Raw genomic sequence first — 21,265 nt, forward strand, 5'->3', positions numbered from 1 at the left:
AGGAGGCGTGACCGGGAGCCTGGACCGGCGCTACCGCAAAGAAGCTCCGCCTCCGCCCCCCGCCCATCCCCTGGAGGGACGCAAGCGGGGAGGGAAAGGGGAGTCGGAGGAGGGGAGGAGGTGGTGGCGTCGGCTCTAGCTCGCTCCTCTCGGGGACCGACCGACCCGCGGAGCGAAGACGTCGCTCCACACTGCTCTTCCTCCCGCCGCAAAGCCGTCCCTTCTGGCCATGTCTCAGAGCAGGCATCGCGGCGCGGCTCCGCCGCTGGAGCGCGAGGACAGCGGGACCTTCAGGTCAGCGCCCGGGCGGTCGGGACCGAGCGGGGCAGGGCCGGGAGTGGTGGGCAATAGAGGAGGGGGCAGGGGAGCCGGCTGTCCAGCGGCATTCTGGGTAAAGCCCCTTCCTGGCGCTCGCGTCCTCACGGCTGCTGGCGGGCGCTCGGCCCCGCCCTCTCGGCGGCTAGCGGGCCGGGGTCTACGGCCCGGCCCCGCCCCTCCTGCGGCCTCGGGAGGCTCGGGGTGGCCGGAGGTGGTTCCCGGCCGCCGCCTGGGAAAGGGGTTTATAGGCTTGGTCCCGGGAGGTTGCAGCACCCGAGCGTACCTCCCGATTCCCCCGCGAATCCCTCCTACCCGCATTCAAGTTGTCTCCCTAAAGACCTCCCTCACCCTGCTCGCCGCCCGCCGCAGCGGGGCCGGGAGGCTGTCGCGCCTCGCCACCTCTAGCCCTGGCCGACGGGGAGCTTCGGTGCCTCCGGCGTCACCGTTGGTGGCTGTTAAAACTAGTCTTTATTTGCTTCTGCTTCCCTCCCCGCTTTGACATGCAAAGCACAGCTTTTTCTGGTTTTTGCAGTTTGGGGAAGATGATCACAGCTAAGCCAGGGAAAACACCAATTCAGGTATTACATGAATACGGCATGAAGACCAAGAACATCCCAGTTTATGAATGTGAAAGATCCGATGTGCAAATACACGTGCCCACTTTCACCTTCAGAGTAACCGTTGGTGACATAACCTGCACAGGTCTGTATGCACAACGAACCCCGATGACCATGTGGGTTGGCGGGTCAAGACCTGGTATTGCTTCTTAGCTCGGAAAAGTACCCTTTTTACCAGAGACAACAGTGAGGAGCAGGCTCTTAAAACTGATACCTTTCTCAGGTCATTGGGACTTTCCAACTTCCTGATCCTCTCCCTAATTTTCTGTTCCCCAGATACCAAGAGAAGCTCAGAAACATACCCTAGGATCCTCCTAGGGATCTTCCAAGAATTAGGGAGAAGCAGGAAAGGCTCTTGGAGCAGCCATAGATGAATCAGTAGGTGCTGTCAAATTTCATAGGTTATAGCAGATGTCAGGAGGCATGACCCCAGAATTTTCTGAGCTGCTCCCCTCTATGTATGGACTCATTTGGCACTTTGGGCCCATTGTACCACACTCGGTTCTGTATCCAAGCAAAATGAGGAAGGCGGAAAGCTCAACTACACTATATTGCATAGCAGCTTCTAGTTCCTGGCACTGTACAGTACTTTAATAAGATGTTGTCACCTTTTTTATACATGAGGAAATAGGTCCAGAGAGATTATAAGAAACATGCCCAAGGTCACACAGCAATGAAGTTTCAAAATTAAGATCCACCTTATTATGGTCATTGAACTTGAGCAAATGATAACTGAAGTAGCCCATTTGTAAATGTAGACATTTTATTCCTTATGTATCTATTTAATTGCAAACACAAAAAATATTGAATACTAAATTTAATTTGGAAGAATGCCAAGAAAAAAATTCAGCAAGAAGGCTGAAGTTCCACCATCTGGTAATCTGAAGGCATCATTTGTTTGTGTCCCTGAAAATCTGGATTCCGCTATTTTCATTGAAGCCACTTTAAGAAAATTTTGAAGCTTTTTTGTCTATGTGGGGCAGGTGGATTGTAGCTAGATTGTAGCTAGAAGGTTCCTCATATGAACCATGGAATCAACATTTGCACTACTGCTTTAGCTGGTCTATTTTAGAATACTCAGTGAAAACTCAAAAGTAGCCTTTTTCCCTTCAGTGTGTTTTAGATCAGAGATTAACAACCTGTGGCAACTGCTTAGTCCCCCTACTCTTCTCACACTGTCCTGTCTTCCTGTGCAAGCTTATCTACCTCCGTGGCTTCAAATACTATCTAAAGGCTGATAATTCTGAAACCTCTGTCTTCAGCCCAGGTGCAGTTACAGAACAGTGTATCTGCCTGTGCTTGCTAGGCATTATTGCTTGGATGACCCAAAGACACCTCAGTCTCTCACTGTCCCAAACTGAATCTATCTTCTCTTTCAAATCCATTTCCCCTGCATTCCCCAGCTCAGTAAAGGCACCACCATCACCCGTCTGCTTACAGTAGAAATTTGGGTTTCACCTTCTTGACCCCTTCTTCTCCCTCTGCCTATTGTCCAGTCTGCCCCCAAATCCTACTTCCTAAATTCTCTTGAATCTGTCTGCTTCTCTCATCTTTCTGTTGCTACTATCCGAGCCACATGGATTATAGTTGCAGCCTCATAGCTGCTCTTTTAGCTTCTATCTTGTGTTGTCCATTTTCCACACAAAAACCAGAGTGTTTTTTCTGGCATTCAAATCTGTGCATGTACTTCCTCTTTTTAAAATCCATTCAGTGGTTTTCCCATCACCCTCTGGATGAATATAAATTTCTTAACATCACTGACAACCTTACTTCTCAAAATGTGGTCGACAGCAGCATTGCTATCACCTGGGCACTTGAAAGAAGTGCAGAATATCAGGCCCCATCCAACACCTACTGTTAGTATGCATTCTAACCAAATTCCCAGGCAATTCCTAGTTTGATAAGCACAAATTTAGGAGACCATTCTTTGACCTCTCCTACCCTTCAGCTCTCTAGCCTTTTGCCTCAAAGTTCCTTTCCTCAAGCTTTTACTGTCCCCCACAACTTGGGGCCTGAGAACACCATGCTGTGGGTTACCTCTGAGGCTCTGCAAGTACTTTCTCCACCTACAGTGCTCTTCCTAATCCTCCAGCTCTCCTCACCTCACTAACTTTTACTGATCTTTCAGGTCCTTGTTTAGTTATCTCCTCCTTCATGAAACCTTTCTGAATCCTTACCAAGAGTAGGGGAGCTATCCCTTTTGTAGGCTACCCTACAACCTGCACTTAGGCCTGCTGTGATACTCCACATTTCAGACGTCTTTTTTTTTTTTCTTTTGGTATGCGAGCCTCTCACTGTTGTGGCCTCTCCCGCTGCGGAGCACAGGCTCCGGACGCGCAGGCTCAGCGGCCATGGCTCACGGGCCCAGCCGCTCCGCGGCATGTGGGATCTTCCTGGACCAGGGCACGAACCCGTGTCCCCTGCATCAGCAGGCGGACTCTCAACCACTGCGTTACCAGGGAAGCCCCCAGATGTCTTTTTATAGACAGAATCTCACACATTAGGCTGTATGCTCTTTAAGGGCAGGGACCCTGCTTAGCTCTCTACTACGGTTGACCCTTGAACAACACGGTTTTGAATTACGCAGTCCACTCATACGAGCATCTTTTTCAGTAGTAAATACTACAGTACCATACAATCCATGGTTGGTTGATTCCGAGGAAGCTAGAAATGGAGGAACTAAAGATACAGAGGGCTGACTATAAATTATGGGTAGATTTTCAACAGTGCAGAGGGTCGGTGCCCCTAACTCCCACATTGGTCAAGGGTATATCCTTAATACCTATGTTAGTGGATAAATAAGTGTGGTTTATGTGGTCTCCGACGCTTGAGAGCCATGCTTGAAATTTATTCCATGTTCCTTTTCTTTCCTCCACACAGGAGGAATGGACATCAGCATTCTGATACCACTTTGGAAAGGTTCTCAACACCTAGTTTGAAGTCAGAAGGAAAAAGATTGAATTTACAATTTACTTGTGTGGTTGCTTACTAAAATTAGGCATCAGTCTCAGTGATTAGTCAGGCCTAGTCCCTTCTGCCCCCTTAGCTACCCATGTAAGGGATACAGATTATATGGAAGACGCTTAAGGTAATCTCTCAACTTCTTCCCTATACAAACCTTCCCCCACTGTATCCAACAGGTAGTCATGACTGCTTAGCCAAGCAGAGGGGTTTAATTCAGTATAGGAGGGGTTGTTACAGTGAAAGTGTGCACATTTTGCTGACAAACGGTGTTGCTGTAAGTGGCTCCTTTAAAGGAAACTTGTTGCTATAGAAGAATTTCCTTTCTAAGAATAATGGAATAAGTTGCATTTCTTCAGAAGGTATGACATAGTCTACTTTATTACTTTATGTAATAAGCATGTATAATGTATACCTGTGTAATGATTTTTATACAGGTATACAAAAATACATATAATTTTTTAAATCACAGGGATTTTTTAATGTATTAACTTAATATGGTATTTTATTTCAGTGTATAACTGTATGCAAGTGTATGTTTTTATTACCTAGTGTGTATATATATAAAATGTGTAGTGGCTTTGTTTTGTATTATGCAAACATCTATGTAAGCCTCACATTTTCACAGCATGTAAAGAGTTTTTTTTTTTTTAACCTTAATTCAGGTGAAGGTACAAGTAAGAAGCTGGCGAAACATAGAGCTGCAGAGGCTGCCATAAACATTTTGAAAGCCAATGCAAGTATTTGGTGAGCTAAATTTCTTTGTATTCTGCAGCTCAAAAATATCATGGCTGAGGTAAGGTTAAAAGTTTGAACATGCTCACAAAAGCAACAAAGTAAACAGTTGTTAATATCTAGCTCTAAAATTCTATTTCGTTGTGAAGACCTGTCATCCACTAAAGACAACTTTATCCGTAAGAAATTAAATCCAGCTATTAATTGGCAGTTGAAGGCTCTATTAATTAGTAGATGAGGTGCAACACTAGAAAACCAGAGTGTTTCTGGCAAACATCTTACTGGATTAAGAGTTTCTTTCTACAATGAAGAAAACAAGGTGTGAGATAGAAAAAGATCAGCTAAAAGTATTCTTTTAGAAATTCGAATTTGAAAGGAGACAAAGAGATTTCCTTCTAAATGTGATGTTAATTCTTTTTTTCTTTTTAATACATTTATTTGATTTATTTATTTTTTGGCTGCGTTGGGTCTTCTGTGTCTGTGCACGGGCTTTCTCTAGCTGCCGAGGGCTTCTCATTGCAGTGGCTTCTCTTGTTGCGGAGCACAGGCTGCAGGCGCGCAAGCTTCAGTAGTTGTGGCTCGCGGGCTGTAGAGCGCAGGCTCAGTAGTTGTGGCGCACAAGCTTAGCTGCTCCACGGCATGTGGGATCTTCCTGGACCAGGGCTCGAACCTGTGTCCCCTGCATTGGCAGGCGGATTCTTAAACACTGTGCCACCAGGGAAGCCCCTGGGATGTTAATACTTGACAAATATTTCCAAAATAAATTTGTTATCACATTAGGTGCTTTTGGAAGGAGCACTGGTCCTGGAGCATCTCATGTATTGTAAACTGGTGTCCTTTGATTTCTAATGGGCACATCCAGGAGCACATTTTGCCTGTAAATTCTTCCCTTTACGCGCATTCAAGTATATTTGGAGTACAATCTGGTATATCTGCTCATAGCTGAGAGCAGAGGCCCATGGGAATTTAGGATGGGTTTTTTGTTTCCTAGTCATAGAAGAACTTCTGGCTTAGGGATATATTGATATTTAGATTCTCATGCAGTGTTCCTCCCATTTACTTAGTAATTCTAAACCTTTTAGGTAGTTTAGAACCAACCAGCAAAAGCCTTGGATCTCACAAAATGACTAGGGTCATACATTATAAATGATTTATGCTAGCTTTCTGGACATGCCAAGTGACATGGCGGGTTTTGGATTTTCCCCTTGCTGGTGATGGCCATGCCATTTCTGTGCAATCCAAAGGTCAACCCAAAGTGTTGCATATATTCATAGAAATTAGTATACAGAGTGTACTTTCTGCACATGGGCACTTCACTTTGTCAGCAAAAAAGGCTAACAAACCTTACTATGTATTTGTGCTTCTTGACAGATAAGATGGGAATTGCTAAGCTGTAAATCAGGCTGAAAGTGGCCTAATATGATAGAGACTTTCTCACTTCTCCATCACAATTACTTGGGTAGCTTCAGTGTACAGCATTGTAAGTGAATATTTGTATCTCGTCAGCTTATGTAAAGCTTGAAATTCTGGCAGGTAGAAAAGAAACTTGAGGGCTTCCCTGGTGGCGCAGTGGTTGAGAGTCTGCCTGCCGATGCAGGGGACACGGGTTCGTGCCCCGGTCCGGGAGGATCCTGCATGCTGTGGAGCGGCTGGGCCCGTGAGCCATGGCCGCTGAGCCTGTGCATCCGGAGCCTGTGCTCCGCAACGGGAGAGGCCACAACAGTGAGAGGCCCGTGTACCATAAAAAAAAAAAAAAAAAAAAAAAAAAAAAGAAAAGAAATTTGAGGAAATGGCAATAACAACCTCACTGGTCATGGAAGAAATGCCTCTAGCTGCTTAGGTGGCAGTAACCTTGAAATGCAGCTTGTTCCACATTAGGCATCCATCACCCAAGTAACTACTAAGTTCACACTACTTAGAAGAGGTTGTTCTCTTTTTCTCTAATCACAGTCCCCACATGCTCAAATCAGGTTCATGCTGGCCATCAATTTTATGCAGGATACATATAAATCTTAGGAAGATTATCCTAGCATAGAGCAGATAATAGATCAAACCAGGTCTTTCTTCCATAATTATCTGGATGAAAAAGCTACATTTATGATCTGTATGGTTTACATTGCCAGGCTAAACTTCCTGTTAGTCTTCCCTTTTTTTGTAGTTGTAACAATAGTGTGCTTTATTTAAATACATTTTTATTGAGCATCTATTATATATAAAGCACTGCAAGGCTTATGAGGGTAAGTAATACATAGGCCCTACCATTAAGGATTTTATAGTCTGAACAGGGGAGAGGTGTGATGAGGGATAGACAAATCACATGTATTTGTAAGAGTGTACAACTTATGGTAAAATAATTTGTTTAAGAAAGGGTCAAACCAAATGTTACAGTGGTTCAAAGAAGGGAGAAGTTATGTTCCACTGGGGTAAAAGAATAGGCTTCTGAGAGGAAGTGGCAATTGAGGTATACCTTGGATGATGGATAGATCAGATTCTTACAGAAGAGGTGGACGAGAAGGGTATTCCATGCAGAAGGAAAGGCAACAGCAAAGGCATGGAAAGCTAAATTGAAAATGCTTGTCCTTTACTTAATAATTTAGGGGAGATTATTTTGTTTTATAACACTTTATAAAAATGTTTAGCTTTGCAGTTCCAGATCCCTTAATGCCTGACCCTTCCAAGCAACCAAAGAACCAGCTTAATCCTATTGGTTCATTACAGGTAAGTGGCACAGTTTTTCCATACTTAACTTTTTGTCTACTGAAAAAAATGCCATAAATTTTGATAATATCATAAGGGCTGAGAGAAGGAATTAATATTTTAAAGATGGTATAACATTTTGTGTTCCAGGTTATGATCATTAGATGTTAAAGTGCTAACTTGAAATTATTTTCCTATTTATTTATGTTTTGGATTTTCTTCCATATACAGTATCTGCCTTTGGTTTGTGGAATTCTCATTTGAGATCAGCAGGACCTCAGTGCACATGGGTAGAGTGTTTTATATTTTAAGAATATTTCTTGCCACTCTTGTGACAAATCTCTACTTCTGTTGAGAGAGAAGACTTTATAAGAACCCAAACTGAGTAACCTAACTCAAGAAAAGGGAAGTCGTTTGCTTATTTGCTTATTCTACCGAAAAAATATATTCAGCTTTGAATTTCTGTGTGCAGAATATCCTCCTTGCAGACTATCCATGTGCTCTGTTGGACAACTCCCCTCCCTATTATCCAACCAGTCCTTTGGTCTCTTTCCTCCTCTGAGTTTTTCTGTAGTTTTCTTCCCCTTCTTTCCTCAACCTCATCCAGGTGTGTTTGTTTGATGTCTGCTTCTCATCTGCTCTCGATCGAATGTAGTTAGTTAGGCAGCCATGGGTATGGAAGGTTATAGTTAGGAGGGGAGAGGCTTTAGGAACTGATGGCTGTGAGACCTGTAGCTGTCCTCTCTGATGTTCCCAGAGGCTGAACGTAGCTTGTCTTTCTGTTTGAACTCTTTGATATCAACTCACTACAGCTTAACGGAAGAACACCATTCACTGCTTCACCACAGGAAAACTGCTTCCGTTTTGGTATTGTGGGCCTATAAGATATAAAATGCAGGAATATCTCTGGGAAATAGAGGGCCTTCTCTCATTTTTTTCATTGCAGAATATCATTATTCTTTGCAAACATATAAATAGATATGGGATCAAAATCATGAGAGAATATCATTTGTGTGATTGAGCCACTGCATAGTAAAAATTACTAATAAATCCTCATCTCGATTTTCTAGGAATTGGCTATTCATCATGGCTGGAGACTTCCTGAATATACCCTTTCCCAGGAGGGAGGACCTGCTCATAAGAGAGAATATACCACAATTTGCAGGCTAGAGTCATTCATGGAAACTGGTACTTATTCCTTTTTACCCTCATACAGTTGAAGACATTTGAAATATTTTGAGAAGATGAATGACCATAGAAATTTCTGTTGTGATTTCTTTTCAAATATTTCTATGGGGAAAAAAACTGACACTCCTGGTCTACTGTTTCTAACTTTCTGCAGTTGAATTTTTTTTTTAATTTTTTAAATTTATTATTTATTTTTGGTTGCGTTGGGTTTTCGTTGTTGCGCGCGGGCTTTTTCTAGTTGCGGCAAGCGGGGGCTACTCTTTGTTGCGGTGCGCAGGCTTCTCATTGTGGTGGCTTCTCGTTGCAGAGCACGGGTTCTAGGCACTCGGGCTTCAGTAGTTGTGGCTTGCGGGCTCTAGAGCACAGGCTCAGTAGTTGTGGCGCACAGGCTTAGTTGCTCCACGGCATGTGGGATTTTCCTGGACCAGGGATCAAACCCATGTCCCCTGCATTGGCAGGCAGATTCTTAACCACTGCACCACCAGGGAAGTCTTCTGCAGTTGAATTTAAGTATAAATGTTTGGCTTAAGAATACTTAACTTCTTAATTTGATATTTTTTAAAATTATGAGTTGGTAATGGATAAACAAATAAATAATTGACTCTTTAAACAGTCTTCATTGATATAATAGGGACTTAAAAATCATTTTGGAGAAAAAAGCAGTAGTAAATCTCTTGGAGTTTCAATAGCTATTCTAGAAGATAGGAGGACAAGAAGATTACATTTGAAAACAAGATGATTAATAAGAGGCTGATGGCAAAAAATTGCAGTGGGATAAAAATGAAGTAGAAATTAACCTTTTACATTACAACAACTTTACGTTGTAAAGGCCACAGACTATGAGAAAAAAGTCACTTAATAAAGTACTCCTGAGGATTCCTATTTTAACTTCTCTAGCATGTTTTTGTTAAGTGGCTTAAAATGGAATTTTACCTTGGTTAGATATTAGTCTTAAATAATAAGCAGCTGTTTGCCCTTGAGAGGTAGTGTGGGCCAGTGCAGAAAGCCCTAGGCCAGAAGCAGGAACCTCAGCTTCCTGTTCTTGATGCAGTCCTTGATTTGCAAGGTTAGGTAAATTGCTTAATCTCCCTGCCTAGATCTCAGTTTTTAAATCTGTAAACATGGAAGTAGATGATATTGATAGTGTCTTTCAACTCTAGCCTCTCCTATGCCCTTCTTATTCATGTTAAAGAAAGAAATTCCACATAGTTATCAGTGTATAGGAGATTATAAACAAGAAATAGACATTGAGAGATAGCAGTTGTAATTCTAATGTACCTTGGTAAATTTGAATATTTAGTCAGAATTAAACCAAATATGGTTCATTAAAGCTAGACATAGGGAGATACATCTGTTAAAGAAAAACAGAAAGTATAACTATTAAAGATAAACTGTTAAAGAAACGTCTTCAAAAATGTAACCATTAACAGTTGTATGAAGCACAACAAGTAAAGATGTCACGTCTGTAAGAGAATAGTATACGGGCTTCCCTGGTGGCGCAGTGGTTGGGAGTCTGCCTGCCGATGCAGGGGGGCGCGGGTTCCTGCCCCGGTCCAGGAGGATCCCGCATGCTGCGGAGCGGCTGGGCCCGTGGGCCATGGCCGCTGGGCCTGCGTGTCCGGAGCCTGTGCTCCGCAACAGGAGAGGCCACAACAGTGAGAGGCCCGCGTACCGGGAAAAAAAAAAAAAAGAATAGTATACAAAAACCATGAGATCGTTCTCTGACCAAACACAGTACATTAAACATTTGGTCATTCTCTATGGACACTAGCTTATTTTCTAAACCTACTATTTCTTTTTCTTTATTTAGGAAAGGGGGCATCAAAGAAACAAGCCAAGAGAAATGCTGCTGAGAAATTTCTTGCCAAATTCAGTAATATCTCTCCAGAGAACCACATTTCTTTGGTGAGTAATGATCAGAGGTCTACAATGTTAATGTGATTAAACATCTGTTGCTGTAGGAAACTTCTCTAGATTTCTTTTTGTATAGATACTTCAGAGTTGCAGTTTTAAACAAATCTCTTAACTGTTGAGTAATACACTACCCCAATTTTAGCTGCTTGCAGTATGTGAGCCAGGATCACAGGCGTGGCCAGGTAAGAGAGTTTGGGAGGCACAGTCAGATTCAGAATAATATGATGGTATCTAAAGATGGTAAGTCACTAGTGCCACTTTTGCCTTCAGATTGACAATTCACTCCCATCTCTTGGTTCATCCATTCATTTATCCACTCAGCAAACATTTAGGGAACTCATTATTTGCCAAGCTTGATGCCCTAAGGAGTTTGTAGCCAGCCTACTGAAAGAGAAAAGAACCTTACAGACTGGTCCTTCCAGAGGCGTCTTGGGAACGTAGGAGAAGGATCCAACTAAGACGGGGTTTTAGGAAGACTTCTTGGAGGAAGTAATAGCTGAGCTGAGACCTATAGGATGACAACAGGAAAAAAGAATTCCAGAGAGAAGAAAGACCATGTACAAAGACCCAGGAGTGAAACACTTTATGTGATCTAGGACTGCAGAGTAATTTGGGATGGCTGGAGCATATTCATAGATTTGGAGGGAGGGAGTCTCAAACAATGAGGCCAGAAAGGAAAAGAGGGATTGAATCTTGCAGGAACTACTATGTTAAGGAGATTGAACTTTATCCTGAGGGTAGTGCAAAGTCATTAAATAAATTTAATATGTAAAGGACAAGATCCAATTTATACATTAGAAGGGAAATCACTGGCTGCATTATGGTGAGTGAATGAATATTAGAGTCAAAGAGACCTGCTACAATGCTGTTTTAGAAAAGCAGATGAGAAATGATGGTGGCCTAGACTAAGGTAGTGGCAGTTGAAATGATCGATTTAAAAATTATTTAGAAAACTGAAGTGAATGGGGCATGGTAACTGATTGCATGTAGGGGGTAAGGAAAAAGAAAGAAATAAACATTTTTAGCTTGGCAACAGAGTAGATGGTGGTACCATTCAATAATATGGGGAACACAGAAGATGAGTAGGATTTGAGGGGGAGCAGATAATGAGCTAAACGTAGGATACATTGAATTTGAAATGTTTGTGGAGTAGCTAAGTGAAAATGTTGAGTAGGCAGCTGGTATTCAGATAGAGAACTTAAGAGATTGGGCTACACATAATATATTAACTGAGATTCTGATATTTGTATATAGGTATGTATGGTGGTCCATTATCTGAGAGTAGGATGTTAGGTAGGAAATGAAAAGTGAAGACTATAGGAGTGTCCTAAGCTTCTGATAAAAAAAAAAAAGGGCTCATTCTGTAGGGAAAAAAGACTATATCTGAGTAAGTAATATAGTTTTGGTTTTGCTTTTTTAATAGAAAAATATAAAACACTGCATTCACTTCTTTTAAAACTGGATTAGAGATGAAACCATAATCACAAAACACAGGTTTGTAGGTGAATTCTGTTAAATCATCAAGGAAGAGATAATCTTCCATGCTATTTAAACTCTTCCAGTTAATATATATAACATAGGGGAAGCTTCTAAATTTATTTTCCAAAACTAACATAACACTAATATCTGACAATAGCAAATCCCAGTGGCAAAAATTATGGATTAATCTCCCTTATGGTGAAACACCTTAATATTCAGTAGAACATTAAAAGAATAATATACCATAGACAAGTAGGGTTTATTTTAGGACTGTAAGAGTATTTCAGTGTTGGTAAATCTATTACTATAACTAATCACATTAATGGGTTAAAGGAGAGAAACATTATCCTCTCAATAGATGCCAAAAAAATTTTGACAGTCATTACTGATAAACTCTTTTAAAATATCCCTATTGTGATTTAAAATATATACCTCAGTGCTCGCTTCAGCAGCACAGAAACTAAAATTGGAACGATAAAGAGAAGATTAGCATGACCCCTGTGCAAGAATGACATGCAAATTCATGAATCGTCCCATATTTTTATAGCCAAGACGTGGAAGCAACCTAAGTGTCCATTGACAGATGAATGGATAAAGAAGACGTGGCACATATATACAATGGAATATTACTCAGCCATAAAAAGAAATGAAATTGAGTTATTTGTAGTGAGGTGGATGGACCTAGAGACTGTCATACAGAGTGAAGTAAGTCAGAAAGAGAAAAACAAATACCATATGCTAACACATATATATGGAATCTTAAAAAATCTAAATGTTTCTGATGAACCTAGGGGCAGGACAGGAATAAAGACTCAGACATAGAGAATGGACTTGAGTACACAGGGAGGGGGAAGGGTAAGCTGGGACAAAGTGAAAGAGTAGCACTGACATATATACACTACCAAATGTAAAATAGCTAGTGGGAAGCAGCTGCATAGCACGGGGAGATCAGCTCGGTGCTTTGTGACCACCTAGAGGGGCAGGATAGGGAGGGTGGGAGGGAGATGCAAGAGGGAGGGGATATGGGGATATATGTATACATATAGCTGCTTCACTTTGTTATACAGCAGAAACTAACACAACACTGTAAAGCAATTATACTCCAATAAAGATGTTAAAAATAAATAAATAAAATAAAATATATACCTCAGGAAAAAAATCAAAATCATGGGTACATGTTTACATGTCTTATCCATTCCCATTAATTTCAGAAATAAGGCAAGGATGCCCACAGACACCTTTTTTTTTTTTTCTTTTGGGTCACACCATGCAGCTCTTGGGATCTTAGTTCCCCAACCAGGGTTTGAACCCAGGCCCTCAGCAGTGAAAGTGCTGAGTCCTCACCACTTCCCAGGACTGCCTGGGAATTCCTGATACCCTTTTTTTTAAACATTGTTCTAGAAGTATCAACCAGCATAATCAGAAAACAAGAGGTTGGAAATAAGAGGAGATAGAAACGATCATTAATTATAAATAATATAATTGTATCCCTATAAAGCCCTAGAGAAAAACTACCAGATATAATAAGAGAATTCATCAAGGTAACTGATCATAAAATTAATATACAGAGTCAATAGCTTTCTCATATTATTTCTGTTACAAAGGTAACCACCAGGGCTTCCCTGGTGGCGCAGTGGTTGGGGGTCCGCCTGCTGATGCAGGGGACACGGGTTCGCGCCCCGGTCCGGGAAGATCCCACATGCTGAGCGGCTGAGCCCGTGAGCCATGGCTGCTGAGCCTGTGTGTCCGGAGCCTATGCTCCGCAACGGGAGAGGCCACGGCAGGGAGAGGCCCACATACCGCAAAAAAAAAAAAAAAAAAAAGAAATAACAAAGGTAACCACCAGAATAATTAAAAATAGAAAGGTGAAAATTATTGCTTCTGGAAAGAGGACTTGAAGGTAGGGAGGAGGATTGTTGCTTTTATAATTCTGTACTATTTAATTTTTTTGTTGTATGTGTGTATTACTTTTAATAATAAAATGTATGAAGCTTGATAACATTTATCATTTTATAGCAAAATAGAACTCTGTCCTGAAAAAGCATACTAGAAAAAATTAATAGCTTCCCTATTTATCAGTATTACAAAATGGAATATAGAAGATCCTATTCTCAATAGTAGAAAAGAGGATAATATGACAGGGAATAAACTTAGAAAGAAATGTGCAGGACTCATATGAGAAAAACTTTAAAACTCTAGTGAGGGATTTAACAGAAATTGAATAAATGTAAAGCTATCTATTTTTGATAGAAAGACTCAATACTGTAAATATATGAAAATGTAATATAGTCTTAGTCAAAATCTACCAGAATTCATTTTGGATCTTGATACAACTTTACTGAGTTTATCTGGAAAAATAAACTCAAGAATAGCCAAGAAAACTGAAAAGGAAGAGTACGGGAGGTGGGGTTATACCCTACCAGAAAATAAAACATACTATAAAACTATAGTAGTTAAAACAGCTTTTGTATCGCAATAGACAGAGGATAGGTATAGATGCCAATCCATATAGGAAGATAGTATATGACAACAGGGAGATTTCACATCAGTGGGTGAGAGGATGAATGGTATAGAAATAACTTACAGCCACATTGTCGGGGGAGGTGAGGGGTGGCGGAATACACATGCACACAGGTGTATGATATATTTAGGTTGCTGCCTTATTCCTTACATTAAAATAAATTTCAAATGGATCAAAGATTTAAACGTAAGAATTGGAACTGTATGAGAAAACATGGAAGAGCTTTCCTTTTAAAATTCTTAGCATGGAAAAGCCTTTTTAAGCGTAACTTAAAACATAGAAGCTGTAAAGTAAGATTCACAAATTTAACTACATAAAACCTACACTGCACAGCAAAATGTCTGTAAATAAAACTAATAAAAACAAAGTAAGAAGAAACTGTTTTGAACACATGAGTAGGAAGGGACTGTTTTCAATACCAAACATAAAGCTTACACATCAATAAAAAAGGCAACCCAGCAGAAGAAATACAAATGGTGGGGAAAAAAATGTTCAACTTTATTCATGCATGTTAAACAAGATACTGTTTTCACCTTTAGTTTGACAAAACCTACAAAGTTTGACAATACCTGGCATTGGCTAGGGTGTGAGAAAACAAACACCCTCCAAGACACTTGATGGAAGTATAAATTGGCTCATAAATCAGTTTGGAAGTATTAATATTTATCAAAATTAAAAGCATACATGTTCTTTGACTCAGCAGTTCTACTTCTAGAAATGATTCTGTCGAGAAAGTCATCCAAGTGCAAAAGAGTTTCATTGTAACACTGTTAGTGAAAGAAACCAGAAACAACCTAAAACCTACAGTTGGAGACTGGTAAGGTAACTGTAGTGCATGTATGTGCAGTGCAGTGATATGAGAAAACTTAACAGATGAGAAAACTTAACAGTATCAGGTGTAGAAGAGTAAGCTATCATTTTTGTTTAAAAAGATTATACATGTGTCTGCTTAAACGTGCATAGAATGCGTACGGAAGTATACTGAAGAGGTGTTTAATAGCAAGTATCTCTGGGGAGTGGAGCAGAAGTCTGGGGAAGGGGCAGCAAGGAAAAGAGACTGTTCTTCGTATGTATTTGTTCTTGTTACAGGTATCCTTTTACTATCTGGATGACCTATGACTTTTTAAAAACAGCATTTTTTAAAGTTCCAGTCAAGGAATGTAAAATTCTACTTAGTAAATTTTGCAAATTATGCAAAAATTACCCAATTCTTTATCATGGCCATCCCTATGATCTTTTGAAAATCCCTTAACCTCTGTCAAGCTCATTGATAAATAAGACCAAAGGACAGGTTGCCCTACTTACTTCAGAGAGTAGTTTTTTGTGGTTTTTCTAATGGCATATTATATGAAAGCAATTTAAAAACCATAAACTAACATGGAACTGCAAAGTATTCTAAGAACAGAAGTGAAAAAGTAAAGATAGAGGGGAAAATAAAGAAAAGAGGAAAAGGAGAAAAGAAAACAGGAAAAAACAAACTCAGTTGGGTTCTGGGATAAGTCTGATAAGAATTTTTTGACATGCCATTCATTTGAACGTCTTGTTCTCAAACTTGCACATTTCACCTTGTCTACAGTTTCTTTGTTTTCTGCTTTACAGCTGTCAGTTAGAGACTGGTATTTAATACAAGAAGCCATAAAGATATGAAAATTCCTTTATATTTTAATTTGTAAATTGCTCCATTAGGCAGACTCGATTACAGTTGACCCTTGAACAACACAGGTTTTAACTGCTCAGGTCCACTTATATGCAGATTTGTTTCCATAGTAAATACTGCAGTCCACGGTTGGTTGATTCTGTGGATGCAGAACTGTGGATACAGAGGGCCAACTATAAGTTATACATGGACTTTTGACTGTGAGGAGTGTCGGCTGCCTTAACCCCCATGTTGTTCAAGGGTCAGCTGTATTGCAGATTTGTTTATCGTGCTCTTAAATATGTTATACATCTTAACGTGACCATCAGAAATTTTGACTGAGACCTTTATACTATACAAAGGTATTTTTAAATACTTCCAGTATATTATTGCACATTCTTTTTTCTTTAACATTGTGGTGTTTGTTAAATGTGTGTGCTTGTTAGTGCTATCTAGTTTAAATCGGAAAGTTTAAACATGCTTTATAAAGTATTAAATGTGAGTGCTTAATTAATACTTATAATAGCGTTGGAACCCAGTCCAAGAGTCTTAACTTTCGTCTCTGTTTTTCAGACAAATGTGGTAGGACATTCTTTAGGTTGTACTTGGCATTCCTTGAGGAATTCTCCTGGTGAAAAGATCAACTTACTGAAAAGAAGCCTCCTCAGTATTCCAAATACAGATTACATCCAGCTGCTTAGTGAAATTGCAAAGGAACAAGGTTTTAATATAACATATTTGGATATAGGTATGATTTTTTTCTTTAGCTTATGCTAAAACCTGTTTATTTTTTTAAATGTTTGAGGAACAAAACCTCTATTATAATTTTTTTCATTGATTGGGGATTCTGACTATATATAATTACTAGAACAGTAACATATATCATTGGTATGTCCCATTCTTATAAACAATAAAAATAGAGGTAACATCTATACAGTTATAATAGTAAAAACAATAATAGCTAAGAGTTATAGAGTTACTATGTGCCAGATACTGTTCTAAGGACATAACATATTTCAACCCACAGAATCCTCAAACTGTGAAGTAGATTCTATTATTCTTATATATAAGTGAGGAAAGTAAGACAAAGAAAGGTTGAGAAACTTGCCTGAGATAACATAGCTGCTAGTCAGTGGTAGAGCCAGATTAGAAGAGTCCCTGCTGATATAATATCTATTAAACCAGCCCTGATGGGCAGCTTGACAAATAAAAAGGCACCCACATTTCTAGAACAAGTACCAAGTTTGTGGGGGTCAGGCCAGACGTCTCTCCACTTTATCACTGTGTACCACTTCTGGGAGATAAATGGGGACAATTTATAGTTTTATCTCACCTCAGCTATGAACTGCTATATTTTTTCTAGCTCATAATCACTCAGATAGACAAATGCAGACAGATTGGAAAGCAATCAGTGTGGATTTTCTTTTAATGCAGTTTATAACTGGCTAATTTGTTTGTATGTGTGTGTTCATGTGTGTTTTTGGTGTCTTGATTTAACATCAGTATAGTATGTGAAGAATTTGATACCCCTTATTCTAGCCTTAGTGACCTGGGGGGACCTAGCTTGTCAGAGCTACTAGCACTGAGAAAGTAGGGTGTTTCGGGACTGAAAGAACTTCTAATTTTCTCTGCTACTTTGGGATTGAATGATGGGTCAGGTACAGTGCCTCAATATACTGAGAATTATGCAGAACCTGGGGAATAATGCAGAAAGATGATCAGAAAACGTAGCTGATTGAGAAACCATTCATTCAAAAAATATTTCTTAAGTATCTACACATTGTTGGGTGTTTGAGACACAGATGAATAAGCCATGTCATGAATATGACTATGGAAGGTTTTGAATCTGGGAAAAGAAGGAAACTTGAGATGGTTTTTTAGATTACAAATTAATGATGACTTTGAAATGCTCCTTAGCAATTTTAAGAACTAAATAGTTCTTGTAAACATAGAACAGCAGTTTAAAAACCACAGTCAGAAAAAATAAAAATAAATAAAAAATAAAAACCACAGTCAGTTAATTTGACTAACTTCTATGCAATTACTTTCAAAAGAACCTCAGTGTTCTCCAAAGAAGATCTACAAATGGCCAAGAAGCACGTGAGAATGTGCTCACTATCATTAGTCATCAGGGACATGCAAATCAAAACAACAGTGAGGTACCAATTCACACCCAGTAGGATGGCTATGATGAATAAAATAGAAAATAACCAATTGTAGAAATTGTAGCCCTCATATGTTACATAGTGAACACGTAAAGTAGTTCAGCTGCTGTGGAAAATTTGAGGAGTTTTGTTGCTCCTCAAGTGAATTACCATATGACTTAGTAACTCTACTGCTAAGTATGTACCCAAAAGAATTGAAAGCTGGTATTCCAACAGATACCTGTACACACATGTTCATAGCAGTACTATTCACAATAGCTAAGAGGTAGAAACAGCCCAACGTCCATTGACAGATGAATGAATAAACCAACTGTGGTATATACATGCCATGAAATATTATTCAGCCACAAAAAAGAATGAAGTTCTGATATATGCTACAACATGGATAAACCTCAAAAATAATTATACTAAGTGAAAGACAGACAAAAAAAGTCACATATGATTCCATTTCCATGAACTATCCAGAATAGGTTAATCCATAGATTGGTAGTTGCCAGGGGCTGGGCGGTATGGGTGGGGATAGTGTTTTCCCTTGGGGTGATGAAATGGTGAGAATGTTCTGTAACTGGATAGACGTGGTGGTTGCACCACATTGTGAATGTACTAAATGCCACTGAATAGTTCACTTTAAAATGGTTAATTTTATGTTATGTGACATTTACCTCAATTTAAAAATGAACCTAGGGCTTCCCTGGTGGCGCAGTGGTTGAGAGTCCGCCTGCCGATGCAGGGGACACGAGTTCGTGCCCCGGTCCGGGAAGATCCCACATGCTGCAGACTGGCTGGGCCCGTGAGCCATGGCCGCTGAGCCTGCGCGTCCGGAGCCTGTGCTCCGCAACGGGAGAGGCCACAACAGTGAGAGGCCCGCGTACTGCAAAGAAAAAAAAAAAAAAGAACCTAGATGCTAGAACTAGAAAGCCTCTTCACACATTAAATAATCCCATTGTATCTGGATATTTTATACTATATTGATTCTAGCTGAAATAACATTTAATCATCACAATTTCAAACAACTCACCTGTTTCTACTCCTTTCCCTGTCTCAATAAACCATCTTTAGTAAGAGTGATTCATCAGATGTTAAGACCGTTTGTTTTCAGGGTTTCAGTGTTGTTTTAAAACATCCTAAACAAATATACAAAATGGAATTAAACTCTCTGCACAGACTTAATAACCAAAGAACATGACATCACAAGGGAGGTTTTGCCCTGAACCGTGTATTTCCTGGTTCAGTGTCTACTGAAAATAACTCTAGACTTCAGAGTGGAAAATACAGTCTCTCCAGTCCTCCAGCAAATTTTTTTTTCCCTTTTAAAAAAGTTGCTGTGGTTCAGTAATTTGCAAACACTGTTAAACTAACCACATTAAAATTGCCTTGGGATCTCTTTGAAAATGCAGGAATCTGGCCACTCCAACCCCTACCCCTGCGTTTCTGATAGAACAGGCTGGAGTGAGGCCCAGGCACCTGGATTTCTTTAAAGTTCCCCCAGGTGATTATGAAGCACAGCTGTGTTTGAGAACCGCTGTAGCTGGGCAGTTTGTACAAGAATGACAAAGATGATAAGTGGAGTAGTATACCATGGATGCTTAGGGAGGAAGACGGTAATAACAATTGTATTGTTTTTACAAAGGATCTGCTTTCTATGCACGTGGCATTAATCATCACGTCTGAATGTGTCATTGCAGAAGAACTGAGTGCCAATGGACAGTATCAATGTCTCGCTGAATTGTCCACCAGTCCCATCACAGTCTGTCATGGCTCGGGGATCTCCTGCGGCAGTGCGCAGAGTGATGCAGCTCACAATGCTCTGCAGTATTTAAAGATAATAGCAGAAAGGAAGTAAACGTGGAGCAATTAGAAAACCCTTCAGTAGCACATAAGAAGTCCCCCTTTCTCCCCTTCCCAAGTAAAACATTTACTAGAATGTTTGAGTCTGTGTGTTGGTTCTAAATCTCTTCATAGATTCCATGAACACTCCAGATTTAATTATCTCCTGGTAGTTGTTATTAAGATGTTTTTAATGGCTTCGACTTTGTATTGGTATATTGTATTTATAAACTTTGTACCATATGCAGAGTGTAGCACCCATTTTACAATGCCATGTACATAGAAGGAAAAAAACTGCATGATTGTTGTTGTCGATGAAGGAGGAGGATAAAACAAAACTGCTAGCAACAGTCTTTCCTACTGGTGCTTAACCTCTTCTTTGTGCAAGGCTTTGTAAAGGGATTTTGAAGGAAGCCCCTTAGAATTAGTGTTGAGGAACGCACTAACAGGTTTTAATTGAATGTGATTGTTAAATTTCAGGGAACGTGATTGGTCTGCTGTGTATTCGAATCCATGTAATAAAGAGCTGTTGTTATAATGGGTTCTGTTCATTTCATTAAAGTGCTACTGACTCGACTGTGGCCCTGTTCTTTTTAGCCATTCTTGTAACATTACAATGTGGATACTGTGTTATTTACATATCTCTAGTTTACTTCTTAGAGTCAAAGGTTAAAAAAAAAAAAAATTTACAAATGTATATGTGATGAATCACTTCCGTATTTTCTCTACGCATATGCAGTGTTGTCTTATGCTTTGACATATAACCATTCATAGACGCATAGTAGTTGAAAAAGCATTAGAATTACTGAAACAAAACTTTCCAGTGCACTCAATTCAGTTACAAGAATGTTTCAAACAAAATAGTGAGTGCTTCAAAGGTTAGGGAATAAGTCTCATGAGCAAATTTTAATTTTGCCTTTTATGTTTTCATATATCATCTCATAACACCTCAAATCTGCCATCTGTCAGTGCCAGCTGATAGTGCTACACCTGTAGATCAGGGAATACCTCAGAGAGGAAGAGAGCGCTCAGTGATAAAGGCAGATGTTGACAACCTCAAGTGTCAGTCTAGCAGGAAGTATGTAACAAATGTTTTTCTGTCTGGAAAAAAGATAACCTGAGTGCAATCCTTTGAGAATAATAAACCTACATAATAAAGGGAAACCAGTGTGTGTAACTTGTTTAAAGCTCTAAAGAGCATTTAACT

The 21,265-nt window shown here is 39.9% G+C and overlaps 1 protein-coding gene and 1 non-coding gene across 2 annotated transcripts; both read left to right on the forward strand.

Moving 5' to 3' along the window:
* The first annotated feature begins 70 nt into the window (after positions 1-70).
* On the forward strand, positions 71-20,639 carry PRKRA (protein activator of interferon induced protein kinase EIF2AK2). Its single transcript, XM_032638445.1, has 8 exons — positions 71-294; positions 851-1,020; positions 4,562-4,643; positions 7,271-7,349; positions 8,399-8,516; positions 10,327-10,421; positions 16,640-16,814; positions 19,917-20,639. Exons 1-8 carry the CDS (start codon positions 230-232, stop codon positions 20,072-20,074), a joined length of 942 nt encoding a protein of 313 aa, XP_032494336.1. The 5' UTR covers positions 71-229; the 3' UTR covers positions 20,075-20,639.
* LOC116757253 lies at positions 12,346-12,452 on the forward strand. The gene has a single exon (XR_004350900.1). It is a non-coding gene; the product is annotated as a U6 spliceosomal RNA (small nuclear RNA).
* Positions 20,640-21,265: the final 626 nt, after the last annotated feature.

The sequence above is a fragment of the Phocoena sinus genome, chromosome 7 (genome assembly GCF_008692025.1).
Source record: "Phocoena sinus isolate mPhoSin1 chromosome 7, mPhoSin1.pri, whole genome shotgun sequence".
Lineage (NCBI taxonomy): Eukaryota > Metazoa > Chordata > Mammalia > Artiodactyla > Phocoenidae > Phocoena > Phocoena sinus.

What these genes read in the sequence shown, in the direction of transcription:
- PRKRA (XM_032638445.1), top strand. Translation starts at nt 230, where the DNA reads ATGTCTCAGAGCAGGCATCGCGGCGCGGCTCCGCCGCTGGAGCGCGAG. An exon ending in GAGGACAGCGGGACCTTCAG is followed by an intron (nt 295 to 850) that starts GTCAGCGCCCGG and finishes TGGTTTTTGCAG; the next exon opens with TTTGGGGAAGATGATCACAG. An exon ending in TGGTGACATAACCTGCACAG is followed by an intron (nt 1,021 to 4,561) that starts GTCTGTATGCAC and finishes ACCTTAATTCAG; the next exon opens with GTGAAGGTACAAGTAAGAAG.